General features: G+C 51.5%; 1 protein-coding gene across 3 annotated transcripts in view; it reads left to right on the forward strand.

The window, feature by feature from the left end:
* The first annotated feature begins 604 nt into the window (after positions 1-604).
* Positions 605-20904, forward strand: part of IQCE (IQ motif containing E) — a 34819-nt gene continuing 14519 nt past the window's right edge. The window contains exons 1-14 of one of the 3 annotated variants that reach the window (XM_033096089.1): positions 605-771; positions 2995-3042; positions 4304-4349; positions 6668-6796; positions 7329-7463; positions 8317-8387; positions 12426-12539; positions 12662-12712; positions 15277-15347; positions 16429-16501; positions 16749-16798; positions 18214-18377; positions 19798-19853; positions 20599-20795. In XM_033096089.1, the coding sequence (XP_032951980.1) occupies positions 736-771; positions 2995-3042; positions 4304-4349; positions 6668-6796; positions 7329-7463; positions 8317-8387; positions 12426-12539; positions 12662-12712; positions 15277-15347; positions 16429-16501; positions 16749-16798; positions 18214-18377; positions 19798-19853; positions 20599-20795 (1241 nt within the window). In that variant the 5' untranslated portion in view covers positions 605-735. Of the gene's footprint in view, positions 772-2994; positions 3043-4303; positions 4350-6667; positions 6797-7328; positions 7464-8316; positions 8388-12425; positions 12540-12661; positions 12713-15276; positions 15348-16428; positions 16502-16748; positions 16799-18213; positions 18378-19797; positions 19854-20595; positions 20796-20904 lie in introns of all 3 variants that reach the window. The other 2 variants (XM_033096088.1, XM_033096090.1) reach the window with 2 other exon arrangements.

Consider the following 20904-nt stretch of genomic DNA (forward strand, 5'->3'; position numbering starts at 1 on the left):
TAGACATGGAATATTCCTGTAGACAATGTCAGGTGACTGGGAAAAGAAGGCAGGGAGAGGGGACCGAGGAGATGCCCTGTGAGACCTATAGGAAAAGAAAGAGCGAGTTACATTTGCTAATGAGAAGAAATGATCCCTGGAACCCAACGCTCCTAAAGACCTTCGTAGTAGCTCTGAGTGCGTACAAACTTTTGTTTTTTTGTGTTTTGTTTTTTTTAAAACAAAAAATTGTCCGGTGGCTAGACCAGAACCCTAGGGCCTAAGATGGAGGGCAGGGCGAGTTTTCTGGACGCCAGTCGTTCAGAGCTAGCGGTCCGTAACACTGCACAAACCCCTGTACCTTTCAACGTTAACCGAACACTTTATTAATGTCCTGCTCTGATGACGAGCCCACAGCCGTCTCGCGGAGCCTATACGAGAAGGGCGTGGACGAACCTGTAAACTGTTAGCGCCGCGGCTGCGCGGTTTCAGCTCGGCGGGGAATCTCCGCCCCGCACCTCCGGGAGCACAGCCGGTGGGCCCGCGGGTGTTGCCGACCGAGCATGCGCACGGTCGGCCCGGCTTGCCAGGCACCTCATCCGGGGCTCTAAGGGCCGGCGCTGTTGCCATGGCAACGGGGTCGCGGCGGGCGCGCGGGCTGACCCGGAGGCTGCAGGCGGCCCGGCGGCCCGCGGAGCCCCAGTGCCGGACAGCCGCTCCTGCAGCGCCGACAGGCGGCCTGGCCGCGCCGCCGCGATGTCGCTGGGCACCGGGGATGCGGCCTCGGACACGGTAAGTGCGGGCGTGCGGGCCTCCTCGCTCCCTCCAGCGGGCCGGGTCTGCCGGCCGGGGAGCGGGCGGGAGGAAGGCGGCCCACGGCCGGCGGCTGCCGGTGACAGCTGCCATTATTGTTGGCGCATAAGAGCGGACCTCAGTCCCCTCCGGGGTGCTGACGGCCGGCGTCGCCGCTCCCCGCCCAGCCTCTCGCCGTCCCAGGTGGGAGGAAGGAAGGCGCAGGCTCTGGGAACGGCCTCGCCCGCACTGGTCGGAGAAGGCTCCGCGGAGCGGCGCCGTCCCTCCGGAGCGTCAGCCCCTCGGGTCAGGACGCGGGCCTCTCAGCTCTTCCTTCCCGAGGGTTCTCGGCACAGCGACTGCCGCGGGCGGTGTGTGTGTGGAGCAGTGGGAGCGCAGTGGGAGCGCGAGGCGACCAACCGAGCCTTGTCCGCGGGTGGAACGCGCTGCGCGGAAGTGAAGGAGGCGGGCGTGAGGGAGGGGGCTGCGTCGGTGAGCGCGGGGCCGTGGGCCTGCACGGCGCCGTCCTGCAGGAGGCGGTGTGGGGACGCCCGGGAGCGCAGGGCCCGCCGGGGCGGGGGCCCACGGGTCCCCGCGGGCTGAAAGCAGACTGCTGGGCCCGTCGTGGGCGGGGCGGGGCGGGGCGGGGGCGTGACGGCGCGTGGGCGCAGGCCTGGCTGCCGGGAGCCTTGCGGCGCGCGGGAGGGCGGGCAGCCTGCGGAGGGGTCCGGGCGGAGGGCGCCCACCCGGAGGAGGCTTGGGGGCCGCTGAAGGCTCCTCTCGGCCGGCGGGGCACGGGTCCTGCCCCGCGTGTCTGCACTGGCCTCCGTTATGCGCCGTCATTGCAAAGGAACTCCTCATGTTGTGATTATAAAACGAATCCACGCCCACTAGAGAAAATGTGGGAAATGAATTATCTGTCACCCAACTGCCCCCAGAAAAACCACGCATGTTTGGGGTATTTCCTTCCCATCTTTTTTCAGTGCATCAAAACTTGAGATCATGTTTATATGGTAATTTGCTGTTAGCATTTTGTCATATCCCCATATTTTCCAGAGCCTGATTTTAAAAATTCTAACCTGTGGCTACCCCTGTGTTATTTACCCATTTCCCCGCTTTGCTCTTTCGTTTTCCCTTTTTACTGTTAGAAACGTTCTTACACACATAGCATTTGTTAAGCCCCTGATATACACCAGGCTCTGAGGTCACAAAAACGGGTTCGGCCCCATGCCTCGGTCAAGGAACTCTGTGAAGAGACTGGTGTCGCGCTCTCTGGGCACTTGGCAGAGCCCTCAGCCCTTGGCCCAGGCTCACTGAGATTCCTGCGCGGAGCAGGGACCTGTTCTGCTGGACAGGAGTCTCTCCAGGGCGGGCATTGCCCGGTCCCCCCATTGCCCTTGGCGTGGCACTGCCTCTGAGCTTGTGGGTGAACTTCACACAGCACTGACTGCTTGCCGGGGTCTCGCCACGCCATGGCTGTAGCTGTGACGCGCTCCACCCAGCGCAGTGCACAGAAACGGGGTAAAATGGAGCCTGGGTGTGACCCCCAGCGGTTTCAGAGCCAACACCTGTCAAAGGGTTTACATGGATTAGCCTAACTACTGGGGCTCGTCCTTGGCTCAGCAGAGGTCAAAGGTTGTGTTTAAGCCCCTTGGCCAGATTTTTACCCTTTGCCACGTGGCTTGGAGGCTGCGGTCACAGTTCAGGAGTTGATGGTTTTGCCCAGGGACCCGGTACTGGCATTGCCGATACATATTGGGTTTTCCCTGCTGGGCTGGGGCAGTCACTGGAAGAAAATGTGGGAAGCTGCATAAGCCCAAGTGACACAGGTATTAATGACTGTCTTTTCTGTACATGACTCGGAGTTGTTCTCACCTGGTGCTTTGATGTGAAGATGAATAAGAACATTTAAACCATGTAAAAAGTGAAATACTTTTATCAAGAACTGTTTCTTAATCGAAAGTACAAGTGACTGTGTGGAAAGGTGCCTCCAGGGTGACAGTCATGGAGCAGCTCCAGCAGGAGGAGTTTTTGCTTTGGTGTCCCTACCCGCACCTTCTGATGCCACCCAACAGCCTGCTTTCAACGTTCAGAATTTACTCTGAGCCGGGTGTTTGGGTTTCTGCCTCAGCAGCATGGATGGGCTGTTTCATCTTGTAAAGTGTGCCTGTTGGGAGCCAAGCAGATGCCTCAAGGTTTCAATGTTTGCATCTCTTCTTGCAGGGAGATGACAGTCTGTCTGTGGTTACCTTCGACTCTGACGTTGAGACGGTGAGTGTGAGGGGGGCAGCAGCTCATCCCAGCGGTTCTTCCCCACACACGTGACTCACGAGAGTACAATGGGCTGTTCCCCCCAATGCTGTGTTTAGAGCTGGAACACAAAGTCCAGATGCTACTTGGTGTTTGAAAAGTCTCAAGTCTTTCGTTGATTTAAATAACTGTGATTATAATTTTAAGGCTTTTATACAGAAGTTAGTCCTGAGCAGAGTACATTTGAGGCAGATGAAAAGTTCCTCTCTGCATCTGGTTTGGGCCCTGCCTCCCAGCCCCCCAAATCTGACACAGAAGGGAAGGGAGAAGGGCTCAGAAGCGACTGTGTGGGAGCAAGGTGACCCTTTGACAGGGCGTCACGATGTCCTGGCCAGTGCCTGGCACACTGGGTGCTGGCCTAAAGGGAGTTTAGATAGTAAGGGTGGACAGGCCCAGGGGTCCAAAGGCTAACTGGGGCCCCCACTCAGCCTCTCTAGGTAGAAAACAAAGCCTGCTAACTGCGTGTGTAGTGAAAGGAGACAAAGGAGAGTTCTAGCCAAACCAATCTGCACTGAGGGCTCTGGCACCTGCAAACCTCCACTCCCTCCAGCTCTGTGCACTCAAGGGGGAATTGTCACAGGTCCATTGTCGGAAGTGAGGGCCACCGCAGGCTTAAGAACTGTGCCTCAGGTGCACTGAGGACATGGGCCCAGGTATCTGGGGTGAGGTTCAGCCTGCGTGGAGCACAGTCCAGTGCTTCCGCTGGCAGTGGAGTGAGGGGGCCTCTGCCTGGTGTGAAGCAGATGAGGACACGAGGCGCGGAAGGCAGTGTCGTCCCGCCACGTGAGCACGACAGGGAGAGCCCGGTGGTGCCCAGCTCTGTGTTTGGCATCCTGGTTGTCCGGGGGCATTATTCCAGACAGGCTCACTCCTCGGCCAGCCCCGCCCTCCTCAGTGGACTTGTCCCCCAGGGGACAGTCGCACCGGGTGCTCCAGGTGCTGGCCTGAGGACGTGTGTGTATCTTGAGTCTGAATTTAGGTCCCAAAGCCTCCGTGTCTGTGATGAGATGAGTGGTGCAAAGTGGGAAGCCCGCTCGGCCTGGAGCCGCGCATGGCTCTGCCGTGGGCTTCTTCCTGGGCTCAGACGTTGCTCTGTCTCCGCTGAGCCGGCCCCCTCGCTCACTGCCCTGACACCCCGACCCACCATCCTGCGGTTCATGACTGGGGCTGTTGGGGCTGCTCGAGAAGGCTCAACACGCTTTACCTCGTTTCTTTCTTTCAGAAAGCAAAGAGGAAAAGTTTCCACAAACCTCTCCCCACATCGCCAAGTGAGTCTGCCCAGGGCCCCGGCCCTTGGATTTCCAGTTTCACTCAGAAAATGGTTTTGCGAGGCCTCGACCAGGGAGCCAGCATGGCTGGATTCCAGTGAGGGCCCACTTCCTGCTGTGTCCTCGCATGGTGGGAGGGGCGGGACAGCTCTGTGGGGCCCCTTTTAGGAGCGGATGGATCCCATTTGAAGGTGCTCCACTCTCGTGACCTCACCACCTCCTGAAGCCCCCCAGTCCTATCCCAGTGGGGTTAAGCTTCAACATAGGAATTTGGGGGTCCATGCACATTCATTCCGTAGCCATAGCCACCCAGGTCACTCTGGGTCGCTGTCCTAACCCTGCTCCAGGTACACAGGGATCCACGTGTGAATTTTATGCCTACAGTACGAATGTCAATGACAAACTACATCCTGATTGGCTTCCTTTAGCCACCCAAAAACCTGTGGTCTTCCTTGCCTTTTTTATATATGTATATACACTTAAAATACCTACATATTTCAGACATATTGTGTTGTATATAACACGCTTAGAGAATACTAGTGAACTTCCATATTAGCCTAAGCGTATTTTATATCACAAGTAAATATGAACGTTACAAAGAAATCATCTAGCCATTTGGATGTTTGATTCCTTCCTCTTCTTCCATGGAGAAAATTGAGAGCTGATGTAAAGGGAAAGTGTCGTGTCTGTGTTTTAAACCGTCTCGTTTTAGAACTGTGCTGTTTAAGTCCTTTTTGGCTAGAAGGTACCTAAAGTAAACATTTGACCATCTTTCATTGTCCTTATTGAAAGTCGAGCATATCAAGTGTTGAAAATAGTAATAATCAACTTATTTTTGTCTTGATTTCTGTAAATGTCAGAATGTGTTTCAAGTAATTGAGAATGGCCACCACCCCAGGAGCACGAAAAACTTGAGGGCTGTGGCTCCCCCCACCCTGCTGGGCGTCCCTGGTTGCCTGTGCCACTGCTGGTTCTCGGGGACTTGCTCAACGCAGACGTGCTGCATCCACTCCCTGAGCGCCAGTGCCTCTTTCACACCTGCTCACCCTCTCATACTGGCTGGTCTCAGCTCAGATATCACCCTGTCACCCGCTTTGTCACATCCTTCATGACACTTGTTCAGCAGATGTGCTCTGTCTGGATTTCAATGCCACAAGCGTGGGGACCGTGTCTGTCCTGTTCACGTAAATGTCTTCTGGCATGCCTCATCAGGTTCCCTATGGTTTTGTAGTTTCCGGAGTGGCCTGAGGTTCTTATCCCCACGGCGCTCGGAGGACGGCGAGGCAGGCGGCCGTGTTTCTGTCAGTCTTTGTTGTTTCAAGGCAATATCAGCCACCTCCAAATTTCCGCCTTCCTGTTTCATTTTCCCCGCTGCCTTCCCAGGTTGTAGCCACATGCATTCATGTTTTCCTGAGGAATTTTACTAATCAGTGATAAATCACATACATTTAAGAGGAAATGTCATTTGTGGGTGTTTTTTTTCTGATCACTAATTTACTTTTATAAATGAGCACTTAAATGGATATTTAAAGTTTGGAAGGCCTTCAGAATACCCCAGAAGTGGAGTGCTGTGGCCCTGCGTGAGTGAAAATGTGTCAGGTCAGGCAGGGTCTGATGTGTCTACTTCCTCATTCTAAATTATAATGGGAAAATTCCATAAATTTTAAAGCCATGGAAAAACCTTATACATTTAAAAACTTAAATACATTAGGCTTAGATTTTCAGGATCTTCTACAGATATAAATTTCTTTGCTATTTAAGAAATATAAGCATGTTTTATAAATAATGTAGTTTTTCATAAATTTGTCATATCTTACATAATAATTAAAGAGATGAAATCCCAGATTAAAAAATATTTTTAAAGCGTTTCCTTCATTTTGATGACAAACTCAAAAATGCCCTTGAAAAGTATAATTATTTTTTTGTTTCTTCTAAATATTTTGCATGTTATTCTAAATGTTATTACAAATGTTATTACTTACTCACTGTGTAGCAACGTGAAAAACATATTAATGTTAAGTGTAAAGGATACAGAATTATGTGTTTGTATGGTTGCGACTATGTATAAATATATATCTGAAGAAATGGAATGGAAATTGTGATATTGGTAGAATTATAGATTTATATTTTTAAACAAATTTTCCATTATGTTATGTTTTATTACAAAATTGTAAAAACAAATCTAAGTGTATATATATACATCATAACAATGTTTTTTATTTTTGTCAAAATGTTTTCATCAGGAGTCGTTATAGCCCTGTGAATATTTTATTGTTTTGTGACATTTTGCTCCTCTAAAAGCACATATTGGCTTCTAGAGTCGCCATATCACTCTAAGCCGAGGAAAGTGGCATCCTGGAGGTCTCTGAAGGCAGCAGCGAGCGTGCCCCTTGGCAACAGAATGTCCTTAACCCCACAGAAGCTGTGGCTGGGAAGCTCAAAGCAAGGTGTGTGCTTGCTCCAACGGAGACCTTTCCCACTCCAGGGAAAGGTTGTAGACATCACAGGTGGTGATGTGCGATATGACTTGTGCGGATAACCTTGTTTTTAATCTTTTCAAAAACGCTGAGCCTCCTCGCTTTACATAACATGTAAGTGTGGTTTTGGACGGTGTGCGTGTGTGATACTTTATCCTTTGGGGTCTCATGTTGCTTAGTACTGCTGGCAGCGGTTGTGTTGGATCCAGTTCCATCCTGGTTGCAAGAGCCAGCTGTTAAATTTTTAGGAATTTTGTGGCAGCTTGAAATTGGACGTGGTGGGACTACTTATACCGTGGAAATGGGGAAATGCTACAAATGAGGGCTTTGCTTGCTTTTGGGAGCCAGTTCAGTTACTGAGTATTTATTAGCACACCACTGACTACCACTGTGTACTGGTCCATGGCAGCTTTCTTCAACCCAGGAAGACTGAGTCTTAGAGGCAAAGCTTTTCACTGCTTGCTTGTACCTGTCATATTAAATCCATGCACATTCACACCAGGAAGTCTGACCCAACCCCCGAGATCAGACCTCACTTTGGAGCGTGCATGGACCAACCCCCACAGCAGCACTCCCGACTATCTGGCAGAAGCTCTAAGAACGAAGAGGTCAAATCTCAGGCGTTCTGCCAGCAATGGTGAGCACATGGAGGGTGACGAGGCCGTGACTAAGGAAAAGCAGAAAGGAGTTTGGGGCTTCCTGTGCTAGTTCTGTCGGCAGGAAGTAATGGAGTATCCTGAGGACAATGGCTCTGGAAAGTCCATTGTGCCTTCCTAGGAAGTGGCGTTCCCAGGCTTCGACTGTGCCCGCCTCGCCAAAGTTAGAGTCGTCTGTACACTTATTGTATAAAGGAGACTAGAAATGACAACTGCAAATAGTAGTAAAAAGCCCAAATCTCACCAGAAAGCATCGATTTCCTCTCGTGTCTCTGTCTTCTTGTCTGGTCTTTGCCCACCTGTTTCTTTCCAAGGCTTTTCCCTGCTCGGTAGGAAGCCTGGTGACCCCTCCTCACTGTAGCCCGTGGGTCATCACCTTACTGCATTTACTGGCAAGGAGTTCTGTTTTAGGCTTAAATATCTTAGAGTCCTAGTGTATTAGGCATCGTACTGAAACCAGCGTGCACTCTGTAGTTTGGACATCAGAATGGGTGTTGTCATCTGCTCTGAGCATTGTTTGTTTGTCTCTCTTTTTGTTTTTGCTGTTTAAAATCTAAATGCATCACGTCTCCTTTTGACTCCCTTCTGTAATCCTTGTACTGTAATTCTGCCCTGTGTTCACATGTGTTCTCTTGCTTCCTCTTTCCATATCACTACCATTTTTGGTTATCTTTTCGGGACAGTATCGTGATTGGGCTAAAAATATTGCAATATTTCTGTTTGTTTTTTTTTTTAGGATAGTTTTATTAACTTCCAAGTTTTTCTTAGGTATAGCCAAGAATTCTTTCTCCTTTTCAGATAATCTTTTAAGAGGCTTTGTGTCTTCCTCTCCAGGTCATGTTCCTGGGACCCCTGTGTACAGAGAGAAAGAAGACATGTATGACGAGATTATTGAGCTGAAGAAGGTAGTGTGTCTGTCCTTTGTTGACGTTAAACAGTGGAAGCCTTGCACATAACCGGTAGAGAAGTCAGGGTCTGTGCCGGATGTATCCATGTGGAAAGAACATGAGTTTTAGAGTGACACGTGAATTTAAACCTGGCTGGTGACCCTGGTTAAAGAAAGGCCCAGCACCAGCTGTTTCTGTGCTGTACTTCTCCAGCACAATGGCAAACACGGGGGAGGACGAGATTAGCTTCAAGGTCCCTTTGCACCCTGAGACTCAGCACTTTGATGCGGCCATGCAATGTTGCTTCTGTCAGTAACCTCCCACTTGTGCATTTCTTTAGTGTTAACGACACATTTCACATGCCCTGTCTCAGCTGATCTCTACAAGAGCTCCATGAGATAGGTGACAACTATTACCTGGTGATGACCTTAAGACTCAGAGACGTTAGTAGTCTGTCCAAGGTTAATCAATAGCAGAACCAAGACTTCAACGAAGTCATCTGCTTCCCAAGGCCAAGGCTCTTTTTACTACCCCGTGCTGTCTCCTGTTTCCTACGGTGTCAGTCTCATCATCTTCCCCATCACCACTGTTATCTCCCTGGTTCTTAATAGTCGTACATATTCCTGTGGCCCCTGGAGAAATGACAGGGTCCATCCTCTTCCATATTGGTGATCAGTTTAAAGATCTGCTGTCCTCCGCCATCAGGCCCATCTGGAGGACCGCAGCCAGTCTGCACAGCAGAGGTTAAGCAGGCCACTGGCCGCCAGCACGCCCAGAGCACGGCAGGGAGCCCGGCAGCCGTCTCTCCTGAGGGGCGTCCGGAATAGCCGTGTGAGCAAGACAGCCCTGTGTCGGCCCCCAGGACACTCACCCACAGGCGCTGTCCGGCCAGTTGGTGCTCGTCCTGAGAGAGTCTAACGAGTGTTGGATGAGGCTTATCAGTGATACTGCAGGGAACTCTTGTCTTGATTAGAGGCTGTACAAATGAACTGAGAGCCCTGGAACTGTCATTGCACTCCTGGAAGGAGTCTCCCTGGGGCCAGAAATGGGTCTCCGGGTAAAGTTAGGCCGCCTTCATTCAAATTGACCATCATGGGTTTCTGGGTGGAATCAGCCTGGGCTTCTGAATGCCGAGAGGAGGGGTTTCATGTTCAGTCGTGCGCTGCTGCTCTGGCGTCTGATCATCAGAGTGGTTTCCTGTGGTAAGAATGTCTCAGTTTCTATTGAAAAATGGGGATAATGATTGTACAATTGCATAGGGTTGCCGTGAGAATTCAATAAAATAATCCATGAAAGTGCTTCAGTTGCCTGACGTACAGTAGGAGAGCAAGAAGTATGGACCATTGGCAGAAACTTACTTGGAAATAATTACAGATCCCAAGGAAGGTGCAGAGATGGATCAGAGCGGTCTCTGTGCCTTCACCCAGTCTCCCCCGAAGCTTCCCTCTTACACAGCAGTGGCGCAGCGTCTGCCCGGGGAGTGACACCGGGACAGTGTGCGCGTGCAGTTGTCTCATGTGCTCGTATGTAGGCTTGTGGTGCCAGCACTGCTGTCAGGACACAGAGGTCTCCCTCTCGCTGCCCCGTGACCCATGTCCCCCCCCCCACTGTCCCTCATCTCTGGCAGCCACGATTTGCTGTCCATTCCTGTAATGTGGCATCTTGATGATGTTACGTGAATGGAATCATACGGCGTGACCTTTTGTGGCTGGCTCTCTTCATTCCTCAGATTCATCCAGCACTGCTAAGCTGTGTCCTACAAATTCTGATACGTTGTATTTTTTGATATGTTATTTCATCTAAGACTGACTCCGTGATGATGATTTGGAATCCGTTGTTTAGTTGCTAAGAGTTTAAGGTCATTGTTGTTGACTTCTGGTTTGAGTCCACTGCAGCCACAGAACACACACTGTATATTTTCGTTCCTTTTAAATTTGCTGAGGTTTGCTGAGGCCCAGCATGTGATCTGTGTTCGCATGTGCTCTGTGGGCATTTGAACTGACTGGGTATTCTGTTGTTTGGGGAGTGTTCTAGAAATGTCAGTTAGAGCCTGTTGGTTGGTGGTGGTGGTGAATTCTTGTGTATCCCTGCCGATTTCAGCTGTTTGATCTGTTGTTGAGAGAAAGATGTTGAAGTCTCCAACTATAATTGTGCATTTTTCTCTCTCCCTCTCAGTTCTATGAGGGTTTTGTGTATTTTTTGCAGCTTTGTTGTTTGGTGGCTACACATTTGGGAATCACTCTTCTTGGTGGATTGACCCTTACAATTGTCGTGTAATGTCCCTCTGTGCTTGGTAATTTTCTATTCTCTGAAGTGGGCTTTATCTGATACTAATACACCTACTCCTACATTCTTGTGACTAACGTTTTGATGGCATCTCTCTTCCGTCCTTTTACTTTGACCTACCCATCTCGCTATGTTTAAAATGGGTTTCTCGTAGACAGCGGATGGTCGGGCATGTTCTTTAATCTGCTTGGCCAATCTCTGTCTTCTAGTTGGCTTGTTTAGATTGTTTCCCTTTAATGTAATTATTGGTATGTTAGGATTTAAGTCTCCTGTTTTATTTCATGTGTGTGGCCTCATTACCACTGAACGATGTGAAGTCCTGACCCTCCAGTAGGCTTCCTCTGACTACCCCGCCCCTCTCCGCAGGATGGGGGAGCAGGGTGCCTGCTGCAGCCTGGCAGGTGGGGGTCTAGGCTCCCCACTCAGCCTCTGCTGGCTGGGTTTCCCGCGGTGTCTGCCATGCTTGCCTGTACGTCGTCTGTCTTGCCTGGCTGCCTCTTTTCTGCTGCAGAGAGGAAGCTTTTCTTGTCTGTGACCATTGGCTTGTCCAGACTGTTGGCTTCTCCAGTACCCAGCCCACCACATGTGAGGCAAAAAGGAAATGGGGGGAGTCTCTGCATGTCATTCCTCGGGTCTTGAGGTCCCTAGCTAGCCTACCTTCTTCTTGCCATCTGTTTATGTCTTCTTATGTTTTACTGACAATGTCCAGGGATTTTAGATGGACTTGCTTTCTTATCTTCCCTGTGCATTATCTGACTTATTCACTAAGCACTCACTGAGTGCCAGGTGTCTTTCCTGCCCCATCACGACACTGGCAGTCTCGCCAGCCGTGGGCGTGTGGCTGATGTGCAGGCCTCCCTCCATGGGATACACACTTTGAATCGTCTTTCCAGTGTTGGCTGCTTTGTTCAGACACTGTCTCTTCTGAGTACCATGAGTCTCTTGAAAGAGACCGATGTTCCAAGATAACCGTAGTTCAGATGCAGGTTGATGCTGGGAGCCGGTCAGCTGTGGCACTAGCTGATGACCTGTGCGGGCATCCCCCGGCCAAGGCTTGTGGGCATTGTGCTAACCTCATGCCTTTTGGCTGTGGGGCATCACAGACTGGGAAAAAGCTTTTTGAAGTGAGGACGTTGAAAAAAATTACAAACGCCGTACCATCACCATTGTCATAAAAGGACTATTAAGTCAAAATAGTAGGAAGGATATAATTTCAAAACACAGGATAGTTGTAGAAATTGAATACGCTTATTTATCTGAAAAACAGACCACAGAGCCTTTTTCTTTCTAGTTCACTTCAGATTGGTGAAAAGTTCATCCACAGATAAATGTTGGGAACTACTGCTCTAACCAGCTGAGCCTTCGCTGGGAAAAGAATTTTAAATGGACATTAGGGTTTGATGAATATTAGTGATAGGTGGTGTGACAACAATGGCTTCTCATGTGGACGTGGAAGAGAACACGTGACATTGGTAACTCCCAGAATTGCTGTTGGCAGTGTTTCTCCAGGGGGTGCCCGTGGGTTTTTGGGTGGGAGAGTTCTTCATTGAGTGGATCCTGCACTTCAGTGGGCACTCACCCTGGTCCCGCCCATTAAATGCCAGGGGTACCCTCCGGTGCTCCCTCACGTGACAGCTAGGTCCTCTGCACCCCACCGCCACGCACAGTGCCCACCTGGTAAGCAGGCGGCTGTGAGCCTTCTCTCACTCAGTGTCTGCCCTGCATGTGTGTGTGCACGTGGGGTATGCGTGGGGGCCTTTCTTTCTTCAGTCGCTGCACATGCAGAAACGTGATGCGGACCTGCTGAGGACAAAGCTTCGGCGCCTGGAAGAGGAAAACAGCAGGAAGGACCGGCAGATAGAGCAGCTCTTGGACCAGTCCCGAGTAAGTCATTGGTCTTGCCATGGCGGTGCCCTGGCTGTGGGTGTGGGGGCCGCAGGCCCAACAGCACAGCCAGACAGGGCGGAGGCAAACCGTGTTTTCACCTCTCGATCTCCTTACCGCAGGGCCCGGAGTTTGTTCGGACTCTGGCAGAGAAAAGGCCTGATACTGGCTGGGTGAGTATAATGTCCGGCAGGACAGATAAGCTTTTCACTGAAATCTTACCTTAAAGCCAGTCTGCGGTGAGAGAAGTCTTTTCCCTACGCCCTCACACAAGAGAAGTAATAGATATAGAGGAAGGGCTCAGGGTTTCCCCAAACCATTCTCCTCGGAGCCAGGGGGGTTACGAGAAGACGCTGCAGGGGCTCGGAGGGGGCTGAGCAGGCTTCCCACAGGCCAAAAATCTATTGCAGAAAAAACAGTCACAGTGGGGGCTTCCCCATCACGCCTGGAGGAGAACATGGGTAACAAGCCAAATTGATTTAAAACAGAAACAAAGCAGTAGAACAAAGACCTTAAAACACATACAGACACCTCTCCCGTATGATTTAATCACACGTGACAGAGTGAGTGAAACAGAATGATGGGAAATGGAGCCGTGATAGGATTAATGCGACGGCAGCAAACTGGCAGGTGGAGAGAACTATCCCAGTGAAGCTGCTGCGGGCAGGGAGGTGCATTGTTTCAGTGTGGAAGGCTGAAGGAAGCCGGGAGGGTGCAGTGTCAAGATTATTGAACACAAAGGATAAAACATTAATGATGTGATCAGTGGGTTTGATAACATAAAATGTGTAATAAAAACCCGTTCGACTACGATGGACACGATCGATATAGTGGGAGGGGAAGGACATTCCGATGAGGACGAGAGTTTTCTGTCCAGCGTGTACAGACTGTGCTAATCCATAACGAAGAAAAGCTCTGAGTGACTAGAGCAGTTCTGTGCGGACGGCGGCGGCAAGCAAACTCCTGGGTGCTTGAGAAGGAATCAGTGTTTCCACAGAAAATAGTTTTTACATAACAGTGACTCAAACATTGCAGTTTGCACACGTACATGATCTCATTTGACTTTTGGCGATAGGGGGACTTCAATCCCCATTTTTATAATCAGGAAACTGAGGTTCAAAGATTCGCCCAAATTGGGTTCACAGTGAATGACCGTGAGCCCGGTGAGGCCGGGCTGCTGTCTGCTTGGGTCCCTGTCGCTTCGAAGGCGTGTGAAACCTCATGGCTTCAAGTAGCAAAGTAAACACAGAGAAGAAGGCCACTGTGGGCAGGGCTGCGGACACATGGGGCTCTCAGAACCAGATGCTGTGTTTTAGGTCTGCGTGACATGCAGCAGCAGTGGGCTGAACTCGTGCCACCACTTGTCATGCTGCTTTTAGGACCGGGTCCCAGGAAATCCAAGAGAAAAAGCCCGTGTGCAAGGTATTTATAGCTGCCCAGTTTGGGAGGAAAATTGAGGAGAAGCCATTCAAATTGGAATACCACTGCATCGAAACATCTTCAGGAAAAACTTTTTAAAGAACAAAGAATATAAAACCATAGCGCTATGTTCAGAGATGTGTACATGATTTGGGTGAGGACGTGGGGTTCTGAAAATAGGAAGGGCTCTTTGTTTCTGTTGTTCTGCTGCTATGTGCTTTTTGTTCAAGTTGATTAAAAGTGGAAATTCTAGCTCACGAGACGTGCAGCTCTGTTGCCAGTCGCCCTTCCGAGTGACTGTGTCCTCAGCTGCACATCCCCACTGCTCATCTACGCCCAGGAAACACTCACGCGTGTGCACGAGGGGGGCTGCCGAGGATTCCGACCAAGGGATCATTTGTAACAGCGCCAATGGGTCCTGCTGACATGTCTCAGTGAGAGAATGGGGCACTCTGCCGTCTGTGGCCAACTGTGGGAGAACGTAGATAGGGCATGAGCAGGGACGGGTCACCAAGACGGTTTGCGGAGCCAAAAACAAGCTGCAGGATGCCATGTGTGGTCAGAGAGCATTTCTGTAAACAACAGCAAAATTCCAGAATTTCAGGGTGTGCACACATGAGCAGGCATATAATGCAGTCTGACGGATGCACGTCACGTTGATGTCAATACTTGAGAGGGATAAGGTCAAAGGGTATAGTTTCAGCTATAAAGTTTTAATTATTTTTACAAGAAAACGTATTCATGTAGTACTTTGTTTTAAACTTACCTTAAAATACAATTTAAAAAGAAAAAAAGGGAGGTTCTTTCAGGAATGTAAGGATATGATTTTCCAAGGTCACTCACAGAGGAGGCATGCCTCCTTCAGCCCTGCTCTCCCCCAGGGACTATGTGGATGCATTAGGGTGGGTAGTTTTGTATCTACCGATTGTGGTGTCTTCCTGGACAGTAACCGGGGAGCGTGCTGTCCGTGTGCTGGGTGTGGAGTGGGGGGAAGGCCGTGTGCCAGTGGGCGTGTCCATCGCTGGTGCACGGCTGCTCCCGGCTGCTCCGGCCGGCCCAGCTGCCAGCCCTGCCCGCCCACTTGCTCACCACCCTGCACCCTGCGGGGTGAGCCAACGCAGCCCTTCCTGTCCTCGCTGCGCTATAGTCTAGAAAGAAGCCAGCAATTAAGCCTGGAGGACAGCGAAGTATGAAAGTGCCCTGGTGGGAGGCTGTGCGGTGCTGCTGGCTTGGCGGGGGGGACGGGACAGTCCTGTCTCCAGAGGGAGCGGGGCTGCGGACCTGGAAACGTCACCTGGGTGTGGTGTTCTGTTGGCAGGTCGTGAATGGGCTAAAGCAGAGGGTTCTGAAGCTGGAGCAGCAGTGCAAGGACAAGGACAGCTCTATCCAGTACGGAGAGGTCGGCAGGCCGGCCGCGGGCTGCGGGCTCCGGGCTCCCTGGCCCCCCGAGGCCGCTAGGCCCGGCCGCACGCCCACTCGGCCTGGCCCGTTTCAGTGTCACTCTTGGCTCTGTTTTCTCAGACTGCCTTTGTTCCACCTGCCACCTTCTGTTCTACATCCCTGGGCCCAACGTCATCTTTCTAGCAAAAAAGAAAAAAGTAAATATTAGCCTTCTCTTCCAAATGTCACTAAGGAACAGCATTTTCCTTTAATCTCTTCTTGTTCCCGTCACATTTAAGAGATGCTTTCTGCCCTTGGTCTCCTGTGGATCACTCTTTATCTCCAACATGAATTGTGTGCATCTTGACGCAAGAAGCCCTGATGCTCAGACTTGTCCCCCAGCTGCCCCTCGGTCGGGCTCCATCCTGGCACTGCCCTGGGTGCGGCCACACCTCCTTTTCTGCTGCTCTAGTGAGAAGGCAGAGTCTTTCCTAGCTGCGTTTGAGCTCATTCAAGGGAGTCTGAAGTTCTCCTTTCTGTTGCCTCGTGTCTCCTTTTTATACAGTAGTTTCCCCCTTCTTTGTTTCTTGCTAAACTTATCAAGTTAAAAAAAGTTATTTGCTTATTTCTTCTGTGTTTCAGAATCCTGAACTCTGTAACTTTACTTTCATTTCTCTGTTAGAGCCTTTATCTAAAGATTGAGAACAAGGAGAATTTTACTGTCATTACAAGGAGAAAACGATTCCTTTATACAACTGTTCTTTCAGCACCCCCCCCCCATAGTTTGTCCTCTCTACCCTGGAGGTCTTTCTTCACAATGACCTCAGTTTCAAAGACAGCCTCTTACTTAGTAAAGAGTGTCATTAGGTAATTTGTCACCTCACCTGGGGAATGCTGGTCCATCCTGGAAGGGATCCTGTGGGTGTGAGTAATTCTCTCGTCCGTCTGCAAAGGAGCCAAGGGCGTCGCAGCCTTTCCCTCCCTGCCCAGCTCTTCCAAAGCCTGTCCTTCTCTGATGTCTGGGGACACTTCTTTTCTCTGCCCTGAGAATGCTGGCAGTGCCGTGTTAACTCTGAACTTGGATTTTCAGCAAACTGCAGACTGACCTGAAGACCACGAACTTGGAAGAGATGAGGATTGCCATGGAGACGTGCTACGAGGAGGTGCGTGCCCTTCTGCCCAGCATGGGGCACAGGGTCAGAGAGGGTGCGCGGGGTCAACGCTGGTCTGGGTGATCACCCGGTGGCACTGTGGGGACCCTGCTCTCTTAACTTGAATGTGGATCACGACACCTAGCGCTTACCTCCAGCCGCGGGGACAGAAATCGGGCACCTGACAGCAGCTCTTTCAGAGGAAGGTCATCCCTGTGCTTGTTTTGTATTTTGATGCATTTTAATTTGGTATTTGCAGATTCATCGTCTCCAGACTCTCTTGGCGAGTTCTGAAGTGACAGGAAGGAAGTACGATAATCTCGGTGCTCGTGTTTGTTCTTGTGTTAAACGACTGTCTGAGTAGAGCAGTCGCTCCGGGGAAGCTGCACACGCTGCCCGCAACTTGGGAGCAGTGCCAGCACTGTCCACGTTCTCAGGGGTCAGAGTTGATGTGTTTCTGTGTGCGATGGTTACAGAATTGCTGCGTGCTTACTGCCAGCAGTCATCATTTGTAGTACTGGACAGCGTCTGGCTCAGAACTAGAAAGCACTGGTTTTCCAAGCAGGTCTTCTAACACTTAATACCAAGTACAAGTTCATCTTGACAGTGAGCTTATTAGGAGAGACACTCCAGTCTGCTTACCTTGGGTTCCCCTTCTCCCTGCCTCATACGCCGTACGGCTCTAGCAAACAGTGGGAGGAATGGCCCTGGTCACACTCGTCTTGTCGCTGCCTCTGCAGTAAATTGTGAGCATTTGTCGAGCGCTTACGTGCCGGCATGGCCTCCCCTTTTTCCCTTACCCCCTAGCAGTTTAAAACGGGTTGGCACACTCTTCTGGAAAGGCACAAATAGCACTCCCAGTCGGTCCTCACCATTGGCAGCAGGGTCCTGCAGTCTGCACAGACACAGCTGTCGGGTGTCAGCCCGTGCTCTGGGGGTGCAGAGGCAGGATCCCAACAGCCTCTGGTCACGCTTTCATCAGCTGGCCAACACAGCACCCGAGCTTAGGTGTGCATCTGTTTGGAGACGCCTCCCGGTGGGTCCTGTGGACTCGCTGACATTGAGCTCACATTGAGCTGACATTGAGCTCTTGCTGAGTCCCACCTGGCGGAGGGCATCTGACACGCATCTCCTCCTCCCTGAGCACTGGCAGCTCTCCGGCACTGCGCCGGGGCGGCCATTTCAGGCAGCAGACTCAGGGACAAAACGTGAAGAGCACGTGCCAAGGAGCCCGCAAAAATGACCCTTAGTGACAGTACGAGAACTAAAGCAAGAAGGCACGGCAGTGGCTCGTTCAGCCTGAGCTGGGAATGTGCCCATCGGGTGACTCTTAAGTTTTCGCCCTCTGCCCGTGAGTGAACATGACAGTAGTGCCACAGTGTGTAGGGGAGGGTTACCCACAGACTGTGTAGGCCCATATGCAAACACAGAATCTGAATAATGAGGAGCAACTGCATTTTAGACTCTGGGATAAGAGGCAAAATCAAAGCTGTTACACAGGTGCTTGTGAAACGAGGAAACTCTTCAGATTGCTAATTATTGAATATGAACGGAACTCTGTTTGGGAGGATAGCAGTTTGCTGACGTGGGTCAGGTCAGTGTCCCTGTGTGACTTTCAGGAACTCACCTGCAAACAGCCCTGGCCACATGCCGCCTTCATGCACACCGTTTATGAAATCAGTTCCAAAACCCAAACCTTAGCCGTTTGGTTTTATGGTTCCTAGGCCTCCCATGGAGAAGAAAAGTGGCCTTAAAAGGCAGAAAAAAATGAGCAGTGCCCTCCTGAGCTTGTCCCGGAGCGTTCAGGAGCTCACGGAGGAGAACCGGACTCTGAAGGAGGACCTGGACCGTGTGCTGAGCAACTCACCCACCGTCGCCAGGACAAAGGGTACCTTCCATAGCCACCTCAGGAGGGGGACGCGAGGGGACAGGCCTGCTTCTCTGGGAGGATGTGGGCCCTCCCGCGCTCCCCGCCACCAAGGCCGATGTCATTGGCCACAGACGTGTACCACTGGGCCCCCCTGCACTAACATGTGCAGAACCTAATGGGCAGCTGCTGGGTGCTGAAAGAGTGGTGAGCAAAAGCATGCAGACGTCCCTCGTGGAGGTGACATCGTGTCAGGGAGGGAGAGAGAAGCCAACAGGTCAGGTACGGGCCAGGTGCCGGCAGTGCTAGGGAGCAAAATAAAAGGGAGGCGGCAGGGCGGGGACAGGGTGTGCACCTGTGAGTAGGGTCCTCAGGGAGGGCGCCACTGAGACTGACAGCTGAGCACTGGCCTGAGAGGAGGGACAGCCACGCCGGTGCCCGGAGGGAAGGCACGAAGGCCTCGCATGAGCCTGGCGTGTTTGGGGACCAGCCGGCAGCAGTGTGCCCAGCATGGAAGCAGTGGGGGTGTGGTGGGGACAGAGCGGTCCCGGGCCAGATGGAGTACAGGGACTTGAGCCACTCCAAGGCTCCTGGTTGCTGAGCAGAGGTGGGAAGTGTCTCACTGGTTTCTCCAGGAGCCCCTGCTTCTGTGCTGAGTGGTCCGTGATAGAAAAGGGGACTGGAGGACGAAAGCTTCTGCAGTGTCCTCAGGCTGCTGGTGGCCTGGACGGGGTGGTACTGCAATGGAGAGAGGTGGCCAGGTTTGGGATAGGTGCTGGGGGTTGGGTGTAGCCTCTGAGGGGAGCGGAGGAGTCAGGTTCCAAGGCTTTTATCTGAGCATCTGAAAGGGCAGAGGTGCCCTTATCCTGAGGTGGGGAGACAGAAAGAGGAGCAGGTTTAGGGGAGAGGATGTGTGTGATGGACATGCTGGGGGAGGGGACATGTGTGGACGTGGGGGAGGGGACGTGCGATGGACATGTTGGGGGAGAGGACTGTGATGGACATGCGAGTGACAGGCATCCTGAGAGCAGGTGAAGGGCAAGGGCATGCTGCTGGGTCCTGGGGTGATGAAGACGGGAAATTGAGCTTTGTAGTTGGCAGAGTGAGACACTGGTAACCTTGAGAAGAACCACGTGAATGGACTGCAGGGACCAGAGGCTGACAGGGGTAGAACAGGAGAGAATGTCACACGGAGGCCTTAGGAGACATTCGTGTCACTGACTCCACAGTGGGAGAGAACAGACTTGCTGTTGAGAAGCCCTTTGGAGCGCAAGAACCTTCCAGGTGTGGGTCTTAGGGCTTTGCTGTTGCTATCACAGTGGTGCCAGCCTGGGGGGGAAGGGGAACTATCAGGCCACTTGGGGTGGGGCTCCGGCTGAAGTGGCCCGTCACAATGGTGGCATGAAGTGTGTCTGTCATGAAAACACTTTGCTTCCTCTAGGTTACACGGAGTGGAGTAAGCCGCGGCTGCTGAGACGGATCGCAGAGCTGGAGAAGGTGAGTGGCTCGCCTCTTAGCGTCACCCGCCCTGTTCAGGACGCGCCTGTGCCTGATGAGTAGCTGGGCATCTGTTGGGGGTCGGAGGGAGACAGGGGCTTTGCTCACAGGACTTAGGGGTGAATGAGGTGTCATTGACTGTGGGGGTAATGCTATCTGCAGACGGCGCACGGTGCAGGCTAAAAGGCGGACAAGGCCCGAACGTCAACACGTGCCTGCCCCCCAGTTACAGCCGGGGGTGGGGAGGGGTGCAAGTGATCCCAGAGCCTTTCAGAAACCCAGCCTCACTTCCTAGATTGTTCTTCTCACCAATGCATGTTATTTGAGTTCACAGAAAATTCTGTTCATCCACATTTTGCCAACCAGAAAATTTGGGAGATTATTTCTTCATATCCCCCATGTGAATTTGCAAACTAGTCATCAATACTGATTCTATTGACAGTTGCCAGAGTATCAGTACCTTTTGAGTAGCTGGTAAGATACTCAGAGCTATCGCATTGTTTGGCCGAGCTGAGTAAACCTAGAGGAGAACATTTTTTTAAAAAGAATATTACATATTTACAAGCAGAAAACTTAATAAGTTTTTATAAATTGCGGGTAGTTTAAAAATCAAAGTGGTCAGGGAAGAAAGGCCCCTACAGGAGGTCCAGAGGCCCAGTGGGGCTGAGCTTTTCTAGGCTGAGGATGCTGACATCAGTGGGGATCTCTAGAAATGTCTAACAAATGCCTGTGTTGCCTCCAGAAGATAAGCTCAATGGAAAGCCCCAGATCACACGCTTCAGAAGTGGACAGGTCAGACCCCTTGGGTCACTCTGCTTCCAGCTCTGTGGTGCACAGACAGCCACAATCCGAGTGCCAAGAGGACAGCGAATGTCTCCGGGGTGCGGTGAGGAGCCTGAAAGGCGAGCAGAAGGCCCTGCAGGTGCAGCTGCAGGAAAGAGAGTACGTGGGCCGTGTGCAGCGGGCACCACCTTGCTTCCTGTGGAAAGGTGTTCCTACTAGGCTTACCCCGTTCTTGTCAATTTGGGGAAAATGCTCCGCTCACGGTAGT

Source organism: Rhinolophus ferrumequinum, chromosome 24 (genome assembly GCF_004115265.2).
Source record: "Rhinolophus ferrumequinum isolate MPI-CBG mRhiFer1 chromosome 24, mRhiFer1_v1.p, whole genome shotgun sequence".
Lineage (NCBI taxonomy): Eukaryota > Metazoa > Chordata > Mammalia > Chiroptera > Rhinolophidae > Rhinolophus > Rhinolophus ferrumequinum.